This window comes from Schizophyllum commune (genome assembly GCF_000143185.2).
Source record: "Schizophyllum commune H4-8 unplaced genomic scaffold SCHCOscaffold_3, whole genome shotgun sequence".
Lineage (NCBI taxonomy): Eukaryota > Fungi > Basidiomycota > Agaricomycetes > Agaricales > Schizophyllaceae > Schizophyllum > Schizophyllum commune.
The window spans coordinates 2,531,100-2,555,863 of record NW_026089540.1 but is presented as its reverse complement, the minus strand read 5'-3'; the positions used below and the strand labels follow the sequence as shown (position 1 = coordinate 2,555,863).

Genomic DNA, 24,764 nt, shown 5'->3' with positions numbered 1-24,764 from the left:
CTATAACAAGAGAAAGAGGACGATTCGTCGAAAAGGGCTGAAAGATGGCAGACTCGCAGTCATCCAGTGCGCGAATCTCTCGTGCAGTCGCAGCCGAAGACAGTAGTACAAAGAAACGTGGGTTTCGGGAAAATATGCGGTGAAGTCGGCGTCTGCAGATGAAGACGTCCTGCTGAGTCGCGACAGACAGTAAGTGCCTTTGTCGACATGAAGTGGATTTTTGATTCCAGTCAGAAAATCGTGGGGACCCCGTAGAGTAGCGCAGACCCTCCGAGCAGCTTCAGCGGTGCTTCTGCCGATCCAGCGGCGCGAGGGGGAGATGGAAACCTTCATGGTTGGGAGCAGGTCGCGCACGGCCAGTGCCGGGCCGGGACCAACCGAAGCCGGATGTGCCGGCGGGCCTTTACATTGTGACCAATCTGATTGGCTCGGATTGTTCGGGGCGATATTCACGCGCTTGTGCGGGAAACTCGTTCTCCGCATTCACCCTTCTTGTCTCTCCCTTCGTCGTCGCTGCTGCGAGTGTCAGTCCCGCCCACCATGCAGGCTCTCGTCTCCTCCTCTCGCCGTGCCCCGGCGGCGCTCAGAGCGTCCCGCGGCTTTGCTACCTCCGCTCTTCGTGCGCAGGCCGTACCCACGGACAAGCCTGTGAAGGCGAAGGAGTTCAAGATCTATCGCTGGGTGCGTAGGACGAGCGGTAGAGGCGGAAGAGAAGCTGACAGGAAATGCAGAACCCGGATGAGCCAGCGAAGAAGCCGACCCTGCAGTCGTACACTATCGACTTGAACCAGTGCGGGCCTATGGTGCGTCATAGGTCGCAGAGGGTTAGACAGCGCAGAACGCTCAGACGGAACCCAGGTCCTCGACGCACTCATCAAGATCAAGAATGAGATCGACCCGACACTCACTTTCCGTCGCTCCTGCCGCGAGGGTATCTGCGGCTCCTGCGCGATGAACATCAATGGACAGAACACGCTCGCTTGCCTTTGCCGCATCGAGCGCGACGAGTCCAAGGACACCAAGATTTACCCTCTTCCGCATAGTACGCCCGATCACATGCGCCGTACTTCCATGTCCTGACATCACATTCTCTCCTAGTGTACATCGTCAAGGACCTCGTCCCGGACCTGACGTACTTCTACAAGCAGTACAAGTCGATACAGCCCTACCTCCAGAACGACAACCCGCCCGCGGAGGGCGAGTTCTTGCAGTCGCAGGAGGATCGTCGGAAGCTTGACGGCTTGTATGAGTGCATTCTCTGCGCCTGCTGCTCCACCAGTTGCCCGAGTTACTGGTGGAACCAGGACCAGTACCTTGGCCCTGCGACCCTCATGCAGGCGTACCGCTGGCTTGCTGACTCTCGTGTATGTTATTTGAGAACATACGTATTCCATCATGCTCACCTCGCCATAGGACTCGTACGGCGCTCAGCGCAGGGAGAGACTGCAGAACGAGATGAGCGTATACCGCTGCCACACCATCTTCAACTGTACGTCGCCTGCTTTGTTATCCTGCGAGTGCCCGTTACTTACTTCCTACTTTAGGCGCTCGTACTTGCCCGAAGGGTCTCAACCCGGCTGCGGCCATTGCAAAGATCAAGATGGAGCTTGCCGCCGAGTAAGCGCTTTGATACCACAGCAGCCGTGGGGATGGATGGGGGGCGATATGCATTTACAACGTAATGGACTTGGGCGTGGTTGCTCACAGTGCCGGTTGTATGTACAACAGCAGACACGTTTTTCAATTTATTGTTCCTTTTATTGCAGCGTGCGACTCCCAAGCGTTGACTGACTATCATTCGAGGTACGATAGGGTTGGGAGTCGCGAGGATGTCTCGTGAATCGTATACTAACCGTCCGCCTTCTCATGTTTGCTAGTTTGACATGGGATCTGCATGTTCTGATCGCGACCGTCGGTTGTTTCGTCCACTGTAGGTGCTTTCCATTAGATTTGCTGCACCACATTGACTTGCAATCCTCGTAGGCCGGGATAGCGCACGTCTGTCCTGCATAGACCGAGCCAGTGTTCATTGATCGAACCAGTGTTCGACTGATCACCACTGTTCTGCGCGTAGCTCGAGCCACTGCCGTCAAGCGCCCGTCACGGTACCTCCGCGGTGGACGATCCTCGCCTTCACTCGTGCCTATGGACTTATCCCGGCAAGCCTATGGCGCTGTCCCTCGCCGGTGTTCTACAGGCTAATGCCCGAGCTAGGGCACCTCTACGCGTCCGCTTGTTGGCCGGAGCCAGAAGCCTGGGTATCGCCAGTAAACCAGATGCCTAGGTATCGTCAGTGCAGTCATCCAACGCAGATGAGCGGCGGCGCCACGCTGGACTACGGCCCTGGCGGTCGCCGGAGGCTCATTTTGCGTTGGACGAGCTGACACTGACGATTTGGGGACCCAGGCTGGCTGCTTCCGTCTCAGAAAATCGACTGCCGCGTATTCCGACGCGTGAGTCGGTCTCTTCACCGATGGGAGCAGTCAGGGTACTCTCTCGAGAAGAGCGGCTCGACTCTCCCTTTCAGCAGCGGTTCAATTGCCTCTGGCGCGGGACGCGCGCGTGCGCCAGGCCTCGGGGCCGTGGGCGAGACCTCGCGCTAGCCGGGGTCAGGACGTCGCGAGGAAGCTTCGAGCCGACTTCAAAGGCCGCCAGACCGCGCTCGTGGCCCCGGGAGCGAGCAATCGAGCGCCACCGCCCACGAAGGACGATCACAAGCCATCCATAGGGAAGAGTCCTGCGCTGGCAGGTTAATAGGAGGGAGCGGGCCTACTTGGATGGAGCGAGCGAGGGGAACCGTGGTCCTCGCTTGGGGGAGTTTCTCTGCATGAGAGTATGTTTCCCGCCAGCGGGGGCTTTTTATACGCTGGCGGGGCGGGCTGCACGTGGGTGAAGCGGCCTCCAGACTTCGGATGACATTCGGAACGAACCTTGGGATTGGGCCGCCGCCTGTGGTGCGTGGACGGTGCATGGATGCCCTCGCTATGGAGCGCGGAGCTCAAGGGACACTCGCGGGCTTTTGTTTGGAGACTCGCGGCGCCTAGAATTGTCTCTGGCGCTCGTCGAGCTGTGTCTGACTGGATCGTGGCCTGTGTGTCGACGCCACTTTGAACTCTACCCCGCCAGGCTGAAGGTCCACGGAGTTCGAATTTCGGGATCGTACTCGACCTTCATACCGCCCACCTCGCGTGCCTGCTAGCCGCCGTGTACCCTCGTCCCTGGATGTCTCTCCGACAACCCTTGCCCTGACCCCTCCCCTCCGCCCCGCGCATGCGTACGCCATAGTCTGCGTCACCGCTGCTGGCGGCCTCTTGTACGCCATCTCCATGCGCCGCCCCCAGCCCCCCGCGCGTTCTGGTTCACGTAAGCCATGCGCGGGATGTATAGAGAATTCGGGCGTTGCAGAAGACGCGTGATGGCGGACCGCGGGAGAGGCGATCATCGCATCGATGCGGCTGTTGTTGAGGTGAGCAGACCTTCCTTTTTCTCTGAGGACCTATAATTCATGTGGTATCGGTGGGATTGACGTCGTATTTGCAGGTATCCGAGGGTTAGGCGATAAGGCATTGCTACGAATGCAGTATTCGCCCTGATCCGCTCGCCTATACATCGCTCTGAGGTGCTCACTACAACGTCCATGAAAGCCAATGGAAGGAGCCTGGCTGGAGCACCTATCAGGAGCTTCATTTGGGCGACCTGCACTGCAGAGGTATAAATTTGTTGGGCTCGCTGAGCACTCATACGATTCTTCGTACGCTCTAGCATCTGTGGACTATGATCCGCAGGCTCTCGTCATGCGTTGAACCTTTGATATCATCACAGGAATGAACAAGCAGCAGAGGCTTGGAGTTGTAGGTCCAACTCACGTGATCAACGTCTACGGCATCTGCCGAGTCACATGCAATCAAGTTCGTTTTCCCCTTCGACGGCCTCCAATCTCTATTGAGTGTACGCATCTTGCAGGATCAACGAGGGCGAGAAGATAAACTCGTTTTCCTGCCTCAAGGGCGACTTTTACCCAGCATAACCCACGGTAGTCGTCATGCCAGTGTCCGTGAACCTTCGCGCGGCGTCCCCTCGCTGACTACCTCCTCATTCATACATCAAGAGGGTGTGCATCTAGTCGTCTTTGCTGCGCATAGTTACGTCCGTGAGTCACTCCCTGTAGAGCTTCTGTACTCTATCCCCAGCTTACAAGAGCTTGCCGATGAATAACTGGACGCGGGTACGCGGGTAGCACATACGTACTTCATTGAAGGACCTGGCGAATTATATAGTGTCTGATTCAAACCTCGTCGTAATCCATAGATGCTCTACCATCCGCGGTATATACCCTTTGGAGAAGCCCGAAGCTCGCGCGCATGCGCACCCAGGTATCCTCGTCATGATCCATTCAACGCAGAAGTCATGACCAAGGCGCAATCTGCATCTTTCACACGATGGGCGCGAGGGAAGCGGAGGACAGTCCGGTCAGAACGGGGTACCTCGGTCGGACCACAGGGCGTTGCCTGCGGTCGAAGAGCTTTTGATCACTGAATATGGAAGTTGTTCGCGACGCTGAGGTTTGTTCCGCTTGACCGGGGAAGACTGCAGCGCGAGGCCAAGCAGAGCTTACAGACCCGAGGGATTAGAATCACCTTGGTGAGCAGTCACTCAAGCGTAGCAGGCATTCGAGGAATTCACAAAGACGACATGAAGCGCTGGACTGCGAAGAGATTTGCCATCGTCCAGTTGGGGTTCTAGTGGCAAACCCGATCAGAATACATAGATCCACGCAATCTGCCTAGACATGTTCTGACCTTGTTCTGACCTGCGTTGAGCTCGAGTTATTCTCAAGTCGTCCTTGGTATGCAGCCGAGATATAGAGCGGTAGTGGCGGGTCCTGTAGCGCGACCTAGCACTATTACGTTCGACGCTCAATTTGTCTCCGATCCGACAGGTTCGGCCGCCCCCCGGCAGCTACGAAGCACTCGACTGTCCGAATCGGCTGAGAGATCTCTGTGTTGACTTCCCGGCAATTGGCTGAGCGGGGATTCCCGCGGGGAGGGAGATGAAAAGCGAGGGGAAGTATAAAAAGGACGAAGTTGATGTCCTCCTGCGCGAGACCAGCACTGGTGCCAAGACGGTCGTGTCGTGTCGAGAGGGCGCTTCCCAGGTATGGACGAGAGCCAACTGTCGGCGGAGAAGACGGTCGGGTTACAGCAGGACGAGCACTAACAAAGTATAGGCGCAGTCTCCCCGATCCCGCGCGTTTCGCCTGCGCCATTAGGTTCGGTTGGTTGATCAGATGTCTACCGGACGCATATATGGTCTGTACCTATACGGCGCGGCATGCCCCGCCGCGAAGACACCGGACGCTGTTCGCACCATGTTGACCAACGCCCTAGCTCCCATGCTCCCGCCGCCGCCGTCCCCAGAACGACCGCTGAAGAGGCAGAGAAGGTCCCCCAACGGCGAGAGGAGTGAGTACGAGCATTCAACAGGGCCGCTTGGGTGGTCGGGAGAGTACGAGATGCGCCACGAAGCGTCGACATCCGCGCATGATGCGCCGAAGACGCAGCAGAAGGACGACAGGAGGAAGTTGTCGTGTAAGGAGTGCCGGAGGTACGTCTCAAGACGCCGTCCTTCAGCGAAGCACTCAACGTGAGGCCGACGCGCAGGTTGAAGCTGAAGGTGAGAGGCAAGGTCGTCGATGATCGCATGTTGACCTTGACAATCATCTCGACAGTGTGATCGTGTCTTCCCGTGCCAGGTGGGTCACTGCTGTTCGGCCAAGAAAGTGACAACAAGCTGAACACATCCCCAGTCGTGCTGCAAACGAGGATGCGCGGAAATATGTCCCGAAGGTGCGTCGGTCACGCCACGCGCATAGCGCACACACGACGATGGCCCCCCAGGGAGTCTCACTAGCGGGCGCGGGAGTCGGTTCATACTCGCCAACACCGAGCAGTTGCACACAAAGATACAGGAACTCTCCGATCGCGTTCGCAACCTCGAGCAAGCGTTGCAAGGCTACAACCCTGACGACCCCCTCCTCGCTTCTGAGCTGCTACTCATCAAGACTGCACAAGAATTCCATGCCGCCGGGAACGCTCCAGGCAGTCCTACTGGGGCGACGGCATCTTCGTCACAGACGCAACAGACGAAGGAAGAGAGCCTGCACACCTCCGTATCTAACCTGTCCATCGCCTCACCCGTTACGCCTTGTGTTCCGACATGCAAAGACGTGAGTCTGAAGTCCTGCGTAGACGGGTTCATACCCAAACTCATATGTTGCATCTCGTAGGATACTACACCAATTGTCGACCAGAACGGTATCCCTCAGGTACCGCCCGGGGTTTTGCAGCTCAGCATGTCCTTCCCCTTCCCTTGGAGGGTCGACATGTCGGTGAGGCAGCGGATTCGCAACGCTCTACCTCGACGCGAAGAGGCAGAAGCGATATGCGAGGAGGCCCGCCGCAACGCGCTGTGGCAGTAAGTCTCAGTGAATTGCACTCAATTCTGTACGCTGACGTTCTGCTCTAGGTATAGCCTTGATTCATCCGAAACCTTCTTGCCCAACCTCCTGCAATACTGCTATACCATGCCCATAAACGAGCTAAGTCCGCGAAGGCTCGCGTTGTTGCTCATGGTTCTATCCATTGGATCGCTCGTCGATCTCAAGCGGCCATTGGGTTATTTGTGTGTCTCCTTCATCGATGCCCAGACGGAGAAGCACAAACTCATCTTCCCCCAAGGTCCGCCGAAGCATATCACCACCTCGCGCGCGCCAGCGTCTGCGAGATCCCACTCATGGAGGAGCCCGACTTCGACACCGTGCACGCGCTGGTGAGCAGCCGTTCTTCATTGATCCCATTGGAGCTGATGTATGACCGTGGCGTAGTTCTTCATGATATGGTACCACCTCATCTTCTCCGACAACCGCAAGGCCCTGGGCTACGCCTGGAATCTCCTGGGATTTGTGGCGAAGCTCGTACAGGGCGTACGTCTAGCGCTCTTTTTCCTATTCGGCACCGCGGCTGACCAGCGCTATCCGCTCGAATTTTCTGATTTGCCTAATAGCTCGGCCTCCGTGAGTGCATGCTATTCATTCCCGGGAACGAGCAGCTGCTAACGCCGTGGGCCACCCGAACAGATCGCGAGACGTCTGGGTCATCCAAGCTCATCCCGGAGGAGAGCGAGCGGCGGCGGAACATCTTCTGGGAGCTGCTTAATTTGGACTATAGGATGGTGAGCGTCTGACGCGGGGACGATGTAGCGCATGCCCTGTCGTGCTGTGCGCTTAGCATTTGCTGACTGGCTGCTTGGCAGAGCTTGACGCTGGGCAGGCCGCCCTCGATAAGCCTCCAGCACGTCACTATCAAGGCGCCATCGTATACGGCGCCCAACACGTTCCTGCCGGCGGATGAGATGGTTTGTACGTACTTCTTCTACCGCTTTCGCCCCTGCGTGACTGAACGAGTCCGCCCTGCAGACCACGAGTGGAAGAATACTTTCTTGCAGAATTGCCTGTGCCCGATACTCGAGTATATGATAGGCAAGGATCAGCCAGGGTATTCGCGCGTCTTGGAACTGGACCACCGGGTCCGCGAATCTCACGTTCCGCCGCTACTCGAACATTGTACTCCAGCGTCGCCAAGGTACATCAAGATGCAGCGTGCTTTAGTATCATCGGCTCGGGCTATTGGTGTGTTTATTTCAAGAACGTCCTTTGCTGAGATTGATCACCTGTTTGCCAGCACTCCTGCAGTTGCATCGGCGCTCATTCTCCGATGCGATGTCGATCAATGCCGCGCGCTTCACGCTGAGGCACGAAAATGCCCCGTCTGTTGTTGCGACATACTTGGCCGCGAATTCGCTCATCGACACGATCGAGGACCTTTTCAAGTGGGAGCCCGAGATCAGCGTTCGCTTCCTGTTTTTCTGGTTCAATGCATTCAGTGCTGCTGTGAGTGCGCTGTCGGCTTTCCTCGAGGTAGCTTAACACCTTCTTCAGATGACGCTTCAAGCGTTTATACATCGTGTACCGTCATCGTCGATCGTCCCACATGCACTGCGGGACCTGGAGCGCATCACTCTGCTCTTCCGCCGCGCGTCGAAGATCCTGCCATTCAGTGGCCGAACGCTGGTAAAGTCTTCTTTGGTGAAGCCTGGCCGTCTTTCTCACCCATCCCGACAGCCCATCCTCGACAACGTCCTCCAGCGCTGCCACAAGACGCGCCAGGCGGCCGTGGTCCCCGCGTCTGGCGCGCCACAGCAGTTCTGCGATATGCGTCTGCCGCTCTTCGCAGAAGCCCACCCGGCCCTCGCGCAGTTCGCGGAGACACTCCAGACGGCGACGTTCTACCACCCCATGGAGATGCTGCCGGCCGAGTATCAGACCTACCACCAGCACTCGCATCAGCCGGTTGTAGGGCACCATCGGGGCACGCGCGACGAGGATGCCTGGATGCCTGACCCGTATAATTTCAACAGTAACGGGATCTCGGTCGAGGAACGATATACGGGCGTGGCGAGGGCGTTCCCGACACCGTTTGTGCCCTCGTCGTCGCGCGTGCTCGATGACGAGACGTTCAACCTGGAGCATGGAGCGCTGAACCCGAACCTGGTACTGGACAGTAGTATCTTCATGGCGTACTTGTGATCTCTCCTCCAAGACTGTTTTGCATACATACCCGACCCTCTCGACAGTCGTGACCGTGTACTTTGCTCCTTTCTCTGCTCTGTGTTGGTACGCTTGGTGTTGTACTTTGTATTCCGTGACCTGCTTTGTTACCGTATGTCCTTTACCTGTGCGAACGGAATGTAATTCTTCTTCCATTCGTCCAGTACTCGCACGGAGCCAAGATTGCAATCGTACAGTTCTTAAGGCAACTACGCGACGCGTTCAGGTCCAATCGTCCACGTGACCGCGAACAATGACGCGGCCCGAGCTGACGCGGCGATTGTCCCGCGGGCGCTTGTTTCTCTCGACTTCCATCCTGTTCTACACTTGCCTGTACTTATACGGTTCCTGTCCCAATAACATTCATCTTCCCCACTTCAGTACTCTGCTTGAATACCCTCAGTATCTAACCGCAACTCTACCGGTGACATGACGTCCCCAGTGAAGCTCTACGTCTACGATCTCAGCAACGGTCTCGCGAAGCAGCTCTCCCTCCAGCTTACAGGGAAGCAAATAGACGGGATATGGTGCGTATACATGCGCGCATACTAGGATGTCAGGCTGATCCCAATACTCAGGCATACCTCTGTCGTTGTGTTCGGCAAGGAGATATTTTACGGACAAGGCATCAGCATCACACAGCCAGGCCGATCGCATGTGCGTGCATTCCCCCCTCGATGGGGTACCCTCCCTGATATTTGAATGTAGCATGGACAACCGCTAGAGGTGATAGACATGGGCGAGACGGCTATAGATGAGGAAACCTTCAATGAATACCTTGAGGAGATGAGGCAGCATTACACGGCGGATAAGGTGCGTTCAGGAGTAGCCATCGTACTGCTTGTGATTCTGACTTCTTGCTGCAGTATCATCTCCTAGGTATGTCGCGACAGAGACCGCAAGCCCCGTCGCAGATGACTGACTGGCGTAGACTTCAACTGCAACTCGTTCACCAACGATGTGATTGGCTTCCTCACTGGAGGGTCGATACCAGAGCGCATTAAGGGTATAAAGCTGTCCATATCTATGGTTCATTCAAGGCTCATCCCCTCCTTAGATCTCCCCAGTGATTTCCTCTCCACCCCCTTCGGCGCTGCCCTCCGCCCGACCATAGACAATATGTATCGCCGCCCTACTCCCGGCGCACCCACCGCACCTGCTCCCGCACCATCCGCCGACTTCGCCTCTAACCCCGCTCTTGCATCCTCGATCTTGCAAGCAGTTGCTTCGCAGGCTGCCGGGGGCGCAGGCTCCTCCACCCAACCCTCCCAACAACCCCTGCACGCCACTGACAACCTCACTGCACCCATCCACCCCTGCACCAACCCCGCTTCCTTCCACAACCTCCTCAAGACGCACCGGGCGGTCGTCGCGGACTTCACGGACCAGTACTGTGGCCCGTGCCGCGCGATTGCGCCCGAGTTCGAGCGGCTGGCGGAGGAGAAGGGGGTACGGGCGGGGCATAGTGGGCGCGGGGCGGCGTTCACGTCGATCGATATCAGGGTGGGGCAGGGTCAGGCGTTGGCGGCAGAGTATGGAATCAGGGCTACACCGACGTTCTTGTTCTTCCTAGACGGGAAGAAGGTGAGTGGAAGGATGCTTGTCGCAGGTGATTTCTGTGCTGACGGCACCTATCATCAGATTAGTGAAGTGAAGGGCGCCAACGCGGCCGCACTGCGCTCGGAAGTCGACCTTCTGCTGTACCAGGCGTATCCGCGTGAGTCCTCATTCCTGTCGCGCGTCGTACGTCTGACTGAGGGATCGCAGCCCATCCACACACCAAGCTTGACCTTCCCGCGATACAGAAGCTATCCCTGGAACCTATCCTCTTCAAGCAGGTGCCTGCGCTCGAGACAGTGCTCGCCAAGCTGTCCTCCGTTGTCACGACTATCACCTGGCCCGCCGACGCACCAATGACCATGGCGCAGGTCACACAGGCCCTCGGCACTATGCTCATCTACCTCAAGCAGCGGCAGCCCAACGGCGCCGCGTCGCATGTCACCGCGCAACCCGCTGCTCTGACCGCCTGGACGTCAGCCACCTCGACGCTTACCTCCATCCTCCCCGCGGAAGCACTCTTCCCGCTCGCTGACCTCTGGCGCCTGGTCATTCTCGACCCGTCCGCCGGCACCTGGTGCGCCAGCGCCATCGCCTCGCGCGCCCCCGATCCCATCACCACCCTCCTCCGCGCGCACCAAAAAGACCCGGGCGCGCGCAACCTGCTCCTCACTACACTCCGACTCCTCGCGAACGCGTTTGCGCATCCGACACTGGGGCGCTCGCTCGTGTCGGGCGCGACGCGTGCGGAGTTCACCGCGGTGCTAGTGCCCGCGCTGCTGCACGAGCACGCGGGGGTGCGCACGGCGGCGGCGAGCGTGGCGTTCAATGCCGCGGGGGCGCTGCAGCGGGCGAGGGTGGAGAGCGTGAGGTCGGGTGGGGGAGGGTATGCGGACGGGGAGGATGAGGATTGGGAGATTGAGATGGTGAGTGCGGTGGTGGAGGCGCTGGATAAGGAGAGGGCGTCGGAGGATGTTGGTGAGTGTCTGATATCCTCTTCTTTTGAGATATCCTCTTCCTTTGGCATCGTCTTCTTGGTGTAGGTCAAAGATGGTTGGGTGCTAACACTATTTGCCTACTAGTTCACCGTTTGACCGCGTGTCTGGCCTTCTTGCTGAGGCTGTCGCCGTTCTACGATACGCAGGTGGTGCCGCTGCTGGAGGTGCTGCAGGCGAAGAGTATTCTGCTGGGCAAGCTGGAGAAGGGCGGGTGTGGGGAGAATGGGGTGTCGAAGTCGGAGGTCAGGAACTTGGTCGAGGAGGTGGCGCAGAAACTGTGTCCGGCGTAGATGTATGTATATGCGCGAACTGATTATTGCTATGTATGTTTGGGGTAGAATACTAGTACTTACACGACATGGATAGACGACCTCTTCGCGAAGACTTTTCTGAGCGTGTATGCAGCGCGTCATTGATGTGATGACCATGTCCACTGTGACCGCGTCTCCACGCGGCATCAGCCCCCGCACTTCTTGTCCGGGACCGCCATACACTCATGGGCGTCCCTCTGGCTTTGCTAACTCTTGCTGTGTTATCCGGCGTCACTGCCGCCCACGATGCGGGCCTCATAAGCGCTCTCGGGCCCCAGGGCGTCCATCTCGTCAAACTGAACGCGCAGAACGCGCGCTGGAAGGCGCTCGCGGACGCGTCGAATTCCGCACAGAAACCGTTCGGCGGGGCATCCGACGACCCGCTCTACCAAGCGTACGACGAGTTCCCCGCCCAGTGGTTCGAGCAGCCGCTCGACCACTTCAACAACGAGACCGGGGACACGTTCGGGCAGCGGTACTGGGTGAACAAAAGGCACTACGTGCCCGGGACGAACGCGCCGGTCATTGTGCTGGATGGAGGGGAGACTAGTGGAGAGGTGCGTGTATATGCATGCGTGCGAGGAGAGCTGACACTGAATCTGTGCGCGTCTATGTAGGACAGACTGCCCTTTCTCGATACGGGTATAGTCGAGATCCTGACGCGCGCCACCGGCGGCGTGGGTGTTGTCCTCGAGCATCGGTACTATGGTGAGGTGTCCTGTCTTATCTGTACCGTACTGAACTGACCTACGTCCTCCAGGAGAGACCAAGCCCGTCCAGAACCTCACCACGGACTCACTGCGCTTCCTGACAAACGAGCAGAGCGCGGCTGACAGCGCGAACTTCATGGCGAATGTGAAGTTCGATGGCATTGACGAGGACCTGACTGCGCCTGGGACGCCATGGATCTACTATGGGGTGCGTATGCGCGCTCGCTCGCTGCTCTAACCTACGACTGATCATCCGTACAGGGCTCGTACGCCGGTGCACGCGCGGCGCATATGCGCGTACTTTACCCAGACCTTGTCTTCGGTGCTATTGCCTCCAGCGGTGCGCATACATCCTCTTCACCACGAGCCATCCCATCTCACAATCCCCCCCTCTGTCCAGCCGTCACCCACGCCGACATCACCAACTGGCAGTACATGGAGGTCATCCGCCGCTCCGCCCCCGAAGCCTGCGCCCGCCACCTCGAGAACTCCATCCAAACCATCGACGCCGTCCTGGCCCGCGGCGGCTTCCCCTCGCGCGCATTGAAAGCGCTGTTCGGGCTCTCGGGCCTTGAGCACGACGACGACTTCGCTTCCGTGCTGTCGTCGCCGCTCGGGTACTGGCAGGCGAAGTGCTGGGACCCGCAGTTTGGGAGCACGGCGTTTGAGGACTTTTGCGAGGTGCTGGGGAAGGCGCCTGCTGGGCATTTGGGGGCGTTGGAGTATGGGGATGAGGAGAGGATGGTGGATGTTGGGGATGGGTTGGCGTTGGATTTCTCGGTGTTGAACTATGCGAAGTATATTCGGGAGGTGGGTGAAGTGGTCCTATGTGTATGTGGGCTTGGCTGACATAGAGCAGAACGTGGTCTCGCGCTGCACTGACAACACTGTCGAAGAGGTATGCCATCTGGCTTGCACCATCTGTATCTTCGACTGACTACAAACAAGTGCTTCGGCTCATACGACGACTTTCAATACCTCGCGACCGACCTCGACCAAACATGGAGACTCTGGCTCTTCCAGGTTTGCACGCAATGGGGCTACTTCACTGTACGTTCTATGCCCTTTTCGCTCGACCCTCGCAATGAACGATACGTCGACCTTCCTCACACTGACACTTCTCATCACAGACCGCCCCGCCCGACCCAGCCCACCCGCGCATCCTCTCCAAGCTCATCACCCTCGCGCACGAGTCCAAAATCTGCAAGCAGGCCTTCCCGCCCGGCAAGCACTTCACCGTCCCGAGCATGCCGAATGTGACTGCGGTGAACATGTTGGGCGACTTTGATATTCGCGCGGAGAGGTTGGCGATTATTGATGGGGAGGGTGAGTGGTGATTTGATGCTCTGCATGTTGGCTATGCGCGCCTGCGATGTTGGCTAGCGATGTGGGACGGTTATGGTGCTGACCAAATTCTATGCAGTCGACCCCTGGCGACCGGACACGCCGCATTCGGAGGATGCAATTGAGAGGGAGGATACGATTAGCGAGCCGTTCAAATTGATTCCGAGTGAGTGTTTTTACGCCTTCGTCCCCTTGTGCTTTCTGCCTTCCTGCCAACAAATAAGCTGCGGTTTGGCTGACCTTCTTCACAGACGGCGTCCACCACTACGACGAGTACGGCTACCTCAACCTCGCTGACGAGCCGCCCGAGATCCAGCAGATTCATGGCGAGATGATCCTTTTCGTGACGGAGTGGCTGAAGGAGTGGAATGCGACAAGGACTTGAAGTGGGAAGTATGTGTATGCTGGGAAGATGAGTAGCACGAGGAGTACTTGAAGAAGTTATGGTACTGGTACGTTTCATCGAGGAATTGGTCGGAATGGAGTTCACTGACGCGTCCACTAGGTAGATAGTATCACGCAGCACAACTTGAAGTACGCCAATGGAACAACGCGTGATAACCTGCGCGATGGGCGAACCCACTTTGCCTATGCAGTCCAAACATGACCCTTCCCTTCGTGCTTCTGCTTCTTCATCCGCCGCTGTCCATCGTTAAGGTATGCTGCTGACCTGGTATCCGTCGCTGACTTGATGCTGCGGCATCAAACCCCCTTCAAGGTGCGCAAGAGGGAACCATTCGACGCGTTGGCAGCGATATGCTTCTACAGTCCCTCCACGCTTGATGGTGCGCTCTCTATGGCCTTGAGGGCGTCTTCCGTTCATTGACTGGCCATGCTCCATAGCACCAGCAGGCCGTGCGCGCGCAAGCAGCTGTGATTGTGCATAAGTCTCCCTTTGCCAGGGCACTATGGCGGAGTGGTTAACGCGAGAGATTCGAACAGGACTTGAACCTGTATCTCTTCCTCTCTGAGGGCGCAGGTTCGAATCCTGCTGGTGTCGTCTTTTGGCTCGCGCGCCATCCACGAAGGGAGCGAAGATTGGGGAGCAAGAAGCGGAAGGTACGGCGAAAATCCGAATTTCTGGTGACTTTTTGGCTTTATTTTTGGGCTGTGGATATTGACTGTAAGCTGACTTGCATTGCCTATTCGACATCATTGTGGCCTAGTAAAGCGCCCGCTGACTACCCATATGAACAGTTTCAGAACGATTCGGTTAGACTTTAGGTTAGCAAGGAGGTGAGAGTGTAGAGGTTTCTTATACTACCCTTCTTGCCCTCGAGTACATGGACCTCCGTTCTTCACGGGTCCCTTGAGATGTTTGGATGACTAGAGCTGTATACACTGTCGCAATTAGCAGACATACTCATGTACCTCGGTTGCACCGAGGGTTGCCGTACGTATAGCCCTCAGGACTGCGCGCGCTGTACACGTGCAGTCATTTCAGCACGGCCGCCATGTCAACGGCTTACAAGCCCGCTGGAAGGATGTGGCCCATGTACGCAAGAGATTCCGCCTATATTTTGTCGGCACACCGCTGAAGCCAGAGAGAAGAGCCGGACGACTTGCGCCCGAGTCGAAGTTGAACTTGCATCGGGCATCACCGAGAAATAAGCGCCGGCACAGCCATCGAGCCCTGGCTTGAGTTCCCCGCGCCGCATGCGCGTGTTGATTGGACGTCACTCCAGAGTTGATCTCCTCCATCATGTCCTCCCGCCACCACTCAGGCCAGCGACGAGACCGCGACCGCGACCGCGAGCGAGAGCGGGAGCGGGAGCGCTCATCGCGCAGGACGCCCGACTATGGCGCAGTACCAACGACGAGCCCACCACGACAGACTACGAGTTCACGAGCACAGCATACTTCTAGTTCACGAACGCAACCTACTAGCTCCCGGGCGCAGCCTTCGAGCTCACGATCACAACCAGCTACGAGTTCACGATCACATACACACCAGTACGAGAGAGCACCGACGCACGCGCGCACACCGTCTGCGAGCAGTGCTTACAGAGCGACGAACGGGAGGGGAACCATTGCGCAAGGTGTAGCGACGGGCGCGATTGGGGGAGGATATGGCCCGTATGCAGTACGTGGTCATTCATTGGGATATAGTTACATGCTGAGTGAGAATTGCAGTACGCACCACCAGAGCCGCAACGGAAGTACGGCTACACGAACGGTTACGCAAATGGCTACGCGAATGGGCACACCAGCTCGCGCTTTACGAACGGCTACGCAGGGGAAGCACCCCCACCCCAACTACGAGAGAAACCCCCGACAACGGCTGCTGCTGCCGCTCCTCCCGTTGCTGCTGCAGTTCCCCCGACCGTGATTGCAGCACCAATGACCACCAACACCGTTCCCCAGTACCTTTGGGAAAAAGATCCCGAGATCGACGACGCGTTGCATAACCCCGATGCGCGACGGGAGTATTTTGACTTCACGCTGTTCTCCGGACGCGGATGGGTCAATCTCACCGCGCTCGTTATCCTCGTCTGCGGCCTGCTCATGCTTTTTCTGGGCTACCCGATGTATTACGAGTTCGGCCACCCCCAGGTGTCCTATAGCGGATACAACCTGGTGTGTGGCGCACTGGCACTTGCATGCACGCTCGTCTAACAACCTTTCATAGGGCGGTATAAACGGCAGTGGGCAGGTACCGGACCTTCACATGAAGCTCCTCATTGACGGCGACACGCCCGACGACGCTACAGAGCGCACCGGCTCGGATGGGAAGAAATACAACCTCGTGTTCAGCGACGAGTTCAACCAGAACGACCGGACCTTCAACCCAGGCGATGACCCATACTGGGAGGCCGTGGACCTGCACTACTGGCCCACCGGTGACATCGAGTGGTATGACCCCAAGGTCCGTACCCTCACTCCCCACCTATATCCGTCTCGATCGCCAGCTCACCGCGCCACAGGCCATTACCACGCGCGACGGCAACCTCGTGATCACGATGACTGAAGAGGAGAAGAACGACTTGAACTTCGTGAGCGGCATGCTGCAGTCGTGGAACAAGGTCTGCTTCACCACGGGGTACATCGAGATGCGCATCAGCCTGCCCGGGAGCCCCGAGACGCCCGGTTTCTGGCCCGGCGCGTGGACGATGGGCAATCTCGGCCGCGCGGGATATGGAGCGACGACGGAGGGGAACTGGCCGTACACGTACGACTCATGTGACGCGGGCACGTTCCCAAACCAGACCGACAAGAACGGCTCGCCCGATGTCTCCACGGCCAGCGACTCCGGTGGCCCTCTCAGCTTCCTCCCGGGTCAGCGCCTGTCTGCCTGCACCTGCCCCGGCAGCGACCACCCAGGACCCGACGTCAGCTACGGGCGCGGCGTGCCCGAAATCGATCTACTTGAGGCGCAGGTCGACGTCGACGTCTGGCGCGGGCAGGCGTCGCAGTCGTATCAAATCGCGCCCTTCAACCGCGAGTACCAGTTCGACAACGACTCGTCCGCGACGACGATATACGATGAGAGCGTCACGGAGTACAACACGTACAAGGGCGGGCAGTGGCAGCAGGCGGTGTCCGCACTGACATACATCCCGGACAGCGGGTACAGCGGCTCGTACACGACGTACGGCGTCGAGTGGTGGAGCAACCCGGACAACCGTGACGAGGGATACATAACGTGGTATCTCGACGGGAAAGAGACCTGGAAGATCACGTCGGAGACGATCGGGGGCGACTCGAGCATAGACATGGGTCCGCGACTCATCTCTGAGGAGCCGATGGTGAGTGCGTTTGCTTGTATTGCGATGGATGGCTGTGTTAACGCACGGCGCAGTATATGATCATCAACTTGGGCATGGCGCCAAGCTTCCAGCAGCAGGACTTCGAGCATATGAAGTTCCCTGCGCAGATGCTTGTTGACTATGTGCGCGTCTACCAGCGCGAAGGGCTGAAAGATGGCGTGACCTGCAGTCCGCCAAACCGACCGACGGCGGACTACATCGACAAGTGGGTCTTTGCATATGACGATGAGATTGTCAAGCTCACCTTCCTTCCCAGTCACGGATCCGCTTACGATAATATCAACGCAACGACCTGGTCCGAGGCCGGTTACAACTTCCCTCGCAACTCCAAGTACGATGGGTGCACATAACCTACTGTTCATACGGCCATTCGATGTGGCTTGACGCTCTTGCTCGAATCACCCTACTCACGATTTATGCTGTGCTGTGCTTCACAATTGCTATGATGATATACCTTACCTCTATATAGCTGTATACTTATCCGCCCGCGTCCTATGGCGCGGGTGCATGGACTTCGCCCTGTAGATATCAGAAGGCTTGTACTGTATTCCCCTACGACACAGCGTCGACGTTGCTACTATACAGCCTGAACGAGGGCAAGAAACGAACGACGGACAAACGCGGACGGAGCTAGGTCTGCTACGCGCGTCTGCCAGCGAACTAAGCCTTGGGCCTTAGGCCTTACAACGTGCTCTTGGTCTGGTTCCACTCCTTCAGCCATTCCGTGACGAAGGCAATCATCTCTTCGTGGATTTGCTGAATTTCGGGCGGCTCCTGCGAGAGGTCGGCGAGGCCATACTCGTCGTAGTGATGTACGGCCCCTGCGCAAGTTCGCGTGAGCTGGGTATACAAGGCATCAAGGCTACGCACGCACCTGGAATGAGCTTGAAAGGCCTAATAGTCGTGTCGTCGCGAGGCTTCGCGTCCAGAGAGTGAGGCGTGTCGGGGCGCCAGGGATCAACTACGAAGAAGGTCAGTTAAGTCAGCCAAGACGGATGCAGGTGAGTCCTTACCTTCCCCGTCGATGATGGCGAGCCGGTCAGCTGCGATGTCATAGCCTCCAAGCGCGTTGACGGCGGTGATGTTGGGCTCGGCGGGCACAGTAAAGTGCTCGCCAGGCGGGTAGGCCTGCTTGCAGATTTTGGACTCTGACTCGAGGCTGATGAAGGACGAGATGATGCGAGGCTGGTCGAGGTCGGGAGGGGGGACCTAAGGGACAGCGAGTTGAGTGACCGGGAATCAAGCGGCGGATCTCAATCCAGCATACATTGAAGAAGCCCCATTGTGTGCAGACCTGGAATTGCCAGAGACGCCAGTCCTGGTCTAAACCAGTACCCTGGTAGTCGGTGTCGTTGTAAGATCCAAAGCACTGCGAGAGGTGAGGATATGGATGCACGGAAATAGAAGACGACTCACCTCCTCGACGTGGCCTGCGCATCCAGCCGCATACGTCTGGAGCAATCATCAGAACATACCGCCAGCCTTCATTAAGAGAGACAAACCTGATTAATGAAGTTGGCATAGTTCTGGAGAACATAGTCCACCGCCAAGCTGTCGGTGACGTTCACCGACCTACGAGGGTCCCCATAAGCTGCATCAGCGACTGCGCTGTTGTTCGGCGCCTTGGTCAGCGCCTCGCAGAACTGATCGAACGAATCGTCGCCGCATTCATCGTTCCAGCACTTGGACTGCCAATTGAAGACCGGGTTGCGCAACACATTGCCAAAATCGTCGTTGTGTTCAAGACCTGCGAGCCCAAATAGCGCCTTGAGGTCGTCTGCTGCCGAGCCGCCCTCGGTGAGGATGTCGTCGATTGTCTGGATGGAGTTCTCGAGGCCGAGGGAGCAGTTGGCGGGCGCGGCCTTGCGGATGGTCTCCATATACTCCCAGTCCTCAATGATGGCGTGCGTGACGCCTGTTAAGGGTGAGCATGGGCGTACAACATGCGAGAATGGGCCTTACCACTGGACGCTATCGCTCCGTAGACCAGATCTGGGTATAGTACCCGCATGTGCGCGGAGCGAGCGCCTGCGTAGGAGCCCTTTGTACGGCATAAGCATCTGAGGGCAATTTGGAGCAAGTCGCGGAAAGTACGTACTCCGTAATAAATCCACGGCGTGCCGGGAGCAGTGAGGTCTTCGTCAATGCCATCGAACTTGACATTAGCCATGAAATAGGCACTGTCAGCGGCGCTTTGGTCGTTGTTGAGAAAGCGGAGCGAATCAGTTGTGAGGTTTTGCACTGGCTGGGTCTCGCCTGCGACCGTGAGTTCAAGTCATCGCCGACGTACAATGAAATTGGCTGACCATAGTAGCGATGTTCGAGGATGACGCCAACGCCGCCAGTGGCACGGGTCAGTATCTCGACTATCCCAGTGTCGAGGAAGGGTAGACGGCCCTATTTCGGCATCGTCAGTTATGCAAATTCACAAATGACGAGCTGAGGCCGTAACTCACCTCTCCGCTAGTCTCGCCTCCGTCGAGGACGATGACAGGACCGCCAGAGCCAGGTGTGTAGTGCCTCTTGCTAAACCAATAGCGCTGCAGGAACGTGTCTCCGGTCTCGTTATTGAAGTGGTCGAGCGGCTGTTCAAACCATTGTTCAGGGAACTCATCGTACTGCCGACGCGCCGGAGGTTCGTGTATACCCTTTACCGCGGCGTTCAGCTTGCGAAGGTGTGCCTCCCGAAACCCAAGTCCCTTCCGGAAACCACCATTCGTGGAGCGCGCGTCAGCAATCCCGGCGGCGGCGACCGCGATGGTCAAGCCCAGCGCAGATAACAGCGGCGGGAGCATGGCTGGTCACTGGGAGGGTAGGACCTGACCGCGTTCTGCGATCCGGGTCTTATATAGCGGGTTATCAGAAGCGCGCGGCGCCATGCTGCTCGAAGGCGTTCAATCAGTTGAAGATCTCGTCGAAAACTTGGGGAAATGATGCAATCTCTGACCAGAACGTATGTAACAGCCAGGTCAGATGGGTCCATACCATCTGCATCGGGCAGAGAGCGCGTGTAGTGTTGTGTGGAAGGGACGACATGCCGAATGTCTTCGTGGGTTCCATACAGCGGGTATTGATACTAAACTTGGCAGTGAGTCGGCAAGAAAGAAACTGATCCGTGCATACCGGTACCCACGGGCAATTCCCCATCGCCTCTGGGTCCTCAAACTCATTGCTCAAGCGCTCATGCACAGCACGAAGACGCTGAGCGACAAGTCACCTGAAGGTGCTGTCATCAGTGAACGAATTGTGTGCAGAGATAATCGAGCGCTGCGCCATAGAGATGAAGGGGACGCGCATGATCAGCAGCGGAAACACCATCCAGAGGAGCATTGGAACGATGGTGATGCAAGACGGCTCATCAACCCTCGCATTAGACAGAAAATATCGAAGACCAATTAACCCGATTCAACTCAACCGTTGGCACCCCATATTGCTTGTCAACACCTTCCCTCAGTTCCAGTTGCCCCAAACAACGGTGGTGTAGGGCTGGCTGGGCAGCCGCTTCGTCAGGGCCTGATACGGAGCTTGGGTGAGTTGAATATCGTTCTCCGTGCAGTTGCTGCACCGAACGACACCGGCGAGCGTCGGATAGATGGTGTCACCAAGGCCGCCTGGGTCTGGGTAGCTGTCAGCGACGAAGCTCGGGGGGACACAGGGAGGAGCGTAGTCCCGAGACGGGGTCAAAGGAGAGTGATACACACTGGTCGCCTGGATCTCCTTACCGCAACGCGCCGCGTCGAAGCGCGCGGCAGACACAAAGACGACGTTGGCGTCGTTCTGTACGGCCTGTCCACACTCAAAAGTTGCGCCGTCCGGGTTGTAGGGGTACGCTGGAAGATTGTGAGCATCGTTTTGTGCCGTATTCGACAGTCAAGATGTACCAATCCCGTTGTAGGCGACCGCGCCACCGAAGAAGAGGGCGGAAGCGAGGAGAGCAACCTTAGAGAACATTGTTGGTGACGATGGGGATGAGCTTGAAGGTAGTTGCTTGTAGTATCTGGGTCACAGGGAGTGGTCGCGAGCTTATATGGGCATGGATGTTCCTGAATTACGGTCATGCTAGCCGCTAAGCTGGGGCGTGGCAGTGCATGAATGTAGACCGTCGAGAACTCTGGATAGATCAACACGGTCTTCACGGCCAGGTTGAGTGGATGCGTAGAGCGGTAGGTCTCTGAACACCGCTATGAGGGCCTCTAGCACCTCGCTCGTCTCCAAGTTCAGCGCCCACCAATTCAAGGTGTTCGTCGTGAAATGAAAAAAAGAACTCTGCTGCACTGTGTCAAGGAGGAAGGCGCGTACCTTTCGGGTTCTAGTGGCCGTGCAGGTGGAGATCTGATGCCATAGGGGACCCTCTTCATTCATGCACGATGCATTCTCTGCAAACGGGTTTGGATTTCTCCAAGGCAAGCGCGTCAAAGCAGGACCCGCATATTCCCTGTTAACATCATCGGCAGAAAGTCTTCCGTCATAACAAGGAACTAGCCACGGAGCAAATTCAGCCGAGTGACCGCTCTCGCCGTTGTCAACGAGCACTGGGTTAGTGGGTGAGTTTCACAATGAGGGCTGGAAGCAAGCTCGAGTGTTGTGCACGTGTCCGCCTGTGACGAAATACCCGTGACACCAAAACAACCGTGACCTTGACCTCGATATCCCGGTAATGAGCGAGCAGACAATGCAAATCAAGAAGGGTGGAGTATAGAATATCTATCAAAGCTTGATGATGTCGCACCCATTAGCCCGCCGTGGTAGATGAGGACGTGGTTCTCGCGGTGCAGTGAATTACTGGATCTGCGAGGGAGCGGTAGTAAAACCCATATAAAGCAGGGACAATAGAAATACCCTTTACTCACCAGAAATGATAATTAGTGTGGTATCTCGTGCCACAGCACGTAGGGCAGTCCAAATTATTCGCAGACTTAACGTTCGATGGTAAGAGCGGATAATGAGGGACTGTGGCGCTCTGGCGAGGGCACCATTGACCACCTCTCTCCCGGCAGCGTATATCCTCGTAGTACGAATGCTTGTTGCGGCCCGCCGTGCAATTTGAGAAAGCTCGAAGGGAGGTCCAGCACATCTGGATCCTCTCGGTTAGCGCGCCAAGTAAACAGAAAACGAGCGCACATTTGAGGAACGACTAGAGTATAGGGCGTGAGTGTAGAGCAGGTTGGGGCTTGAGAGCTTCAGTGGGCGTTCAGGCACGCACTTATATCTTGCCATGTCGGCGCTTGCTCTGTGGGCGGCAGTGTCGGCAGGGTGTGCAATCGTGACTCCACTCGATGGAATTGAGAACTGTCTACAACAGAAGTGGGCGTCTCGCGGCAAGAGGGAGACCAGAAGCTCAGCTGTCACTGCTACATAGCTCGAAGAAGCCTGATGAGAGTAACAGATAAACAGACTTGACCGAATGGTGATACCACTCACATCTAGCGGGCTATGCCTTGCGGGAAATGCAGCCTGGGAGTGCTTAGTGCAGTTGTAACTTCGTCGATTTATCGTCCGCGTAAAAGATACGGGTCACCGTGTATGAAGGAGGCGCGAGATATACTGTGTTTCAATAGCATTGGAGTCCCGAATATGATAGTGAACTCATTCTACAGTATACCGACGGCAAACCTTTGTGGATGCGTTCCCCGGTACTGACAGGAATTGGTACCGCACAAGAATAAGCGAAGAAAATGTGCCTCTGGAATACAGTCAGAATCGTGGGTAAAGACTATTCATCCAACATACCATCGAAGACCAGCATGCGTAATGAACGGCAAGCACGTCGTGCAGGCGGGACTGCTCGTAGTGCGAGGAGCACGCGGAGCCGCATAAAGATTTGGGCATGTCGACTGCCGCTCAGAATCGCGGCATGCATAACAACGTACTATGCGTGTATATGTGTGCTGTACGCCGCGCACGCACCAGAAGGGCATCTCATGCTGCACGCAAATAAGCAGAGTGCTGTCTAGGGTGAGATGCCGGTCCGGCCCTCGGTGGAAGTAGCCCATGACCAGCTGCGCAACCATCGGGTCGTCGATGCGACGGACGTCTGGAGGCATGCCTATGTTTGCGGCATCGCAGCAAACATCAGTCCATATTATCTGGTCTTCAGTGGACGTCGGCCCGATGCTGTAGAAGTCGTCGCGGCCAGTGTAGAGTTCGAAAATGAGAAGCGCGAGGGAGTGGTAGTCCTCGCTGAACGACAGCGGCTCGCGATCCGAGTCGGGACGAAGGCTACGCCTTTGCGACATGTACTGGGCGGTCGCAACTTGTGCCACGAAACCATCCCCGACGACGGACATGCATTCGAGGTCGATGAAGCGGAAAGCGCCATCGGAGCAGCGCATGATATTCAGGCGCTTGAGATCGCCATGGACCATGTTACGGGAGTGAAGACGGTCGACTAGTTCGCAGACCTGACGGATCACGGCAACGCGCTCGTCCTTGGAAGATGTAGGGGAGAGGTCGAGTGGGGTTTCTCGTCGCATGACATAGCCAATGAGAACGCCATGCCTATAGGCGCGGCCGACGATGGGCACTACGCAATCCCCAGCAAGTTGGCATATGCGGAGTTGACGCGGAACGTCCGCCTCCTCCAAAGCATCATACCAGAGCTTGACAACGTAGGCATTGGAGTCTCGCTCGAATGATAGCACCTGACGGTCCACGCCAAGTAGGAGTGCGGTCAGTTCGTGCGTCTCGAAGGACAGCATGTCGACGTCCATGGGCCAGGAGCCGAACGGAGAGTCAGTATCTTGCATGACGACTGAGTGGGTGCAGGACGAGGTGGGCGTCAGAAGAAAGCTGTGGACGGAAAGCTGTTGTGATCGAGCTAGTTATGTGAGGGCGAGTCGGCGCCTCAGGTGTGAAGTGTGGCGACGCAGTGAAAATGTTCGATGACCATTGACGCCCAGCGCCTATGAAGGTGAAGGGGGAAGGCGCCCAAGTAATCGGATGCCGTGATCAGCAACATAGTTCGACCGCTGGAGTCTGACTCTCTGTGTGTCCATGGGCGTCGATCCATGCATATCAGTGAAATTGAGATCATGGGGATGGGTACCGTAGTGAACATCCACCGAGTCTACTCGGTGTAGTCGACATAGCCTGGGGGCCTCATTCGACGCCATGCCATACGCGGCCCAGGATCGATAGACGCTCGAGCGCTCGGGCGCTCAAGCACCTTCGTGTCGTCTGCGGAGTCGGTGGGACTCACGACCTTCGCGGATCACAGACCATTCGGAGGATGCCGCTTGCGCACGTGCGACCAGATTTTATGGCCGCGACGAACTACGCTCGCTCATCCTGGCTGATGCCAGATGTGAGCTCTGCTGATAATTATCAAGCGCGCAGCGCTTGTGTAAACTTTTGACAAGAGGGTGGACACTGCTTGGCCTACTGGCAGTCAGAACCCCAACTTTGGCGCTGAC

General features: G+C 57.1%; 8 protein-coding genes and 1 non-coding gene across 9 annotated transcripts; 6 read left to right on the top strand and 3 right to left on the bottom strand.

The window, feature by feature from the left end:
• Window positions 1-415: 415 nt before the first annotated feature.
• Window positions 416-1,760, top strand: SCHCODRAFT_02616106 (iron-sulfur subunit protein of succinate dehydrogenase). The gene is made up of 6 exons (XM_003034518.2): window positions 416-681; window positions 732-803; window positions 859-1,042; window positions 1,099-1,364; window positions 1,414-1,489; window positions 1,545-1,760. Exons 1-6 carry the CDS (start codon window positions 541-543, stop codon window positions 1,619-1,621), a joined length of 816 nt encoding a protein of 271 aa, XP_003034564.1. The 5' UTR covers window positions 416-540; the 3' UTR covers window positions 1,622-1,760.
• A 3,330-nt stretch (window positions 1,761-5,090) lies between these two features.
• On the top strand, window positions 5,091-8,842 carry Fst4 (regulator of mushroom formation). Its single transcript, XM_050344740.1, has 16 exons — window positions 5,091-5,604; window positions 5,661-5,673; window positions 5,729-5,752; window positions 5,807-5,846; window positions 5,898-6,226; window positions 6,287-6,474; window positions 6,526-6,681; window positions 6,738-6,828; window positions 6,884-6,982; window positions 7,063-7,072; window positions 7,136-7,230; window positions 7,312-7,417; window positions 7,475-7,687; window positions 7,740-7,948; window positions 7,997-8,128; window positions 8,180-8,842. The coding sequence occupies exons 1-16, from the start codon at window positions 5,288-5,290 to the stop codon at window positions 8,642-8,644; spliced, it is 2,487 nt and encodes an 828-aa protein (XP_050201792.1). The 5' UTR covers window positions 5,091-5,287; the 3' UTR covers window positions 8,645-8,842.
• Window positions 8,843-8,969: 127 nt separating this feature from the next.
• SCHCODRAFT_02616094 (DUF862-domain-containing protein) lies at window positions 8,970-11,555 on the top strand. Its single transcript, XM_050344739.1, has 9 exons — window positions 8,970-9,192; window positions 9,244-9,322; window positions 9,374-9,478; window positions 9,532-9,544; window positions 9,597-9,671; window positions 9,723-10,249; window positions 10,307-10,382; window positions 10,433-11,200; window positions 11,305-11,555. The coding sequence occupies exons 1-9, from the start codon at window positions 9,095-9,097 to the stop codon at window positions 11,508-11,510; spliced, it is 1,947 nt and encodes a 648-aa protein (XP_050201791.1). The 5' UTR covers window positions 8,970-9,094; the 3' UTR covers window positions 11,511-11,555.
• Window positions 11,556-11,680: 125 nt separating this feature from the next.
• Window positions 11,681-14,200, top strand: SCHCODRAFT_02616091 (peptidase S28). Its single transcript, XM_003034515.2, has 11 exons — window positions 11,681-12,088; window positions 12,149-12,239; window positions 12,292-12,449; window positions 12,503-12,581; window positions 12,642-13,051; window positions 13,101-13,139; window positions 13,190-13,291; window positions 13,372-13,567; window positions 13,665-13,751; window positions 13,837-14,037; window positions 14,091-14,200. Exons 1-10 carry the CDS (start codon window positions 11,717-11,719, stop codon window positions 13,968-13,970), a joined length of 1,668 nt encoding a protein of 555 aa, XP_003034561.1. The 5' UTR covers window positions 11,681-11,716; the 3' UTR covers window positions 13,971-14,037; window positions 14,091-14,200.
• Window positions 14,201-14,487: 287 nt separating this feature from the next.
• Window positions 14,488-14,585, top strand: SCHCODRAFT_t51. The gene has a single exon. It is a non-coding gene; the product is annotated as a tRNA-Ser (tRNA).
• Window positions 14,586-15,244: 659 nt separating this feature from the next.
• SCHCODRAFT_02201121 (uncharacterized protein) lies at window positions 15,245-17,816 on the top strand. Its single transcript, XM_050342058.1, has 6 exons — window positions 15,245-15,668; window positions 15,719-16,162; window positions 16,215-16,451; window positions 16,510-17,331; window positions 17,385-17,557; window positions 17,609-17,816. Exons 1-6 carry the CDS (start codon window positions 15,288-15,290, stop codon window positions 17,700-17,702), a joined length of 2,151 nt encoding a protein of 716 aa, XP_050201790.1. The 5' UTR covers window positions 15,245-15,287; the 3' UTR covers window positions 17,703-17,816.
• Window positions 17,781-20,332, bottom strand: SCHCODRAFT_02616087 (peptidase S28). The gene is made up of 11 exons (XM_003033926.2): window positions 20,300-20,332; window positions 19,809-20,232; window positions 19,659-19,749; window positions 19,451-19,608; window positions 19,315-19,393; window positions 18,855-19,267; window positions 18,769-18,804; window positions 18,620-18,721; window positions 18,366-18,561; window positions 18,227-18,313; window positions 17,781-18,173 (listed from the first exon to the last, which is right to left on the bottom strand). The coding sequence occupies exons 2-11, from the start codon at window positions 20,145-20,147 to the stop codon at window positions 18,034-18,036; spliced, it is 1,641 nt and encodes a 546-aa protein (XP_003033972.1). The 5' UTR covers window positions 20,148-20,232; window positions 20,300-20,332; the 3' UTR covers window positions 17,781-18,033.
• A 470-nt stretch (window positions 20,333-20,802) lies between these two features.
• SCHCODRAFT_02664641 (uncharacterized protein) lies at window positions 20,803-21,303 on the bottom strand (the record flags this gene model as incomplete). The annotated part of the gene is made up of 2 exons (XM_003033925.2): window positions 20,803-21,182; window positions 21,234-21,303. The coding sequence occupies 2 exons, from the start codon at window positions 21,301-21,303 to the stop codon at window positions 20,803-20,805; spliced, it is 450 nt and encodes a 149-aa protein (XP_003033971.1).
• Window positions 21,304-22,012: 709 nt separating this feature from the next.
• On the bottom strand, window positions 22,013-24,280 carry SCHCODRAFT_02570047 (uncharacterized protein). The gene is made up of 7 exons (XM_003033924.2): window positions 23,260-24,280; window positions 23,083-23,186; window positions 22,966-23,033; window positions 22,774-22,806; window positions 22,556-22,694; window positions 22,203-22,426; window positions 22,013-22,140 (listed from the first exon to the last, which is right to left on the bottom strand). The coding sequence occupies exons 1-6, from the start codon at window positions 24,096-24,098 to the stop codon at window positions 22,269-22,271; spliced, it is 1,341 nt and encodes a 446-aa protein (XP_003033970.1). The 5' UTR covers window positions 24,099-24,280; the 3' UTR covers window positions 22,013-22,140; window positions 22,203-22,268.
• Window positions 24,281-24,764: the final 484 nt, after the last annotated feature.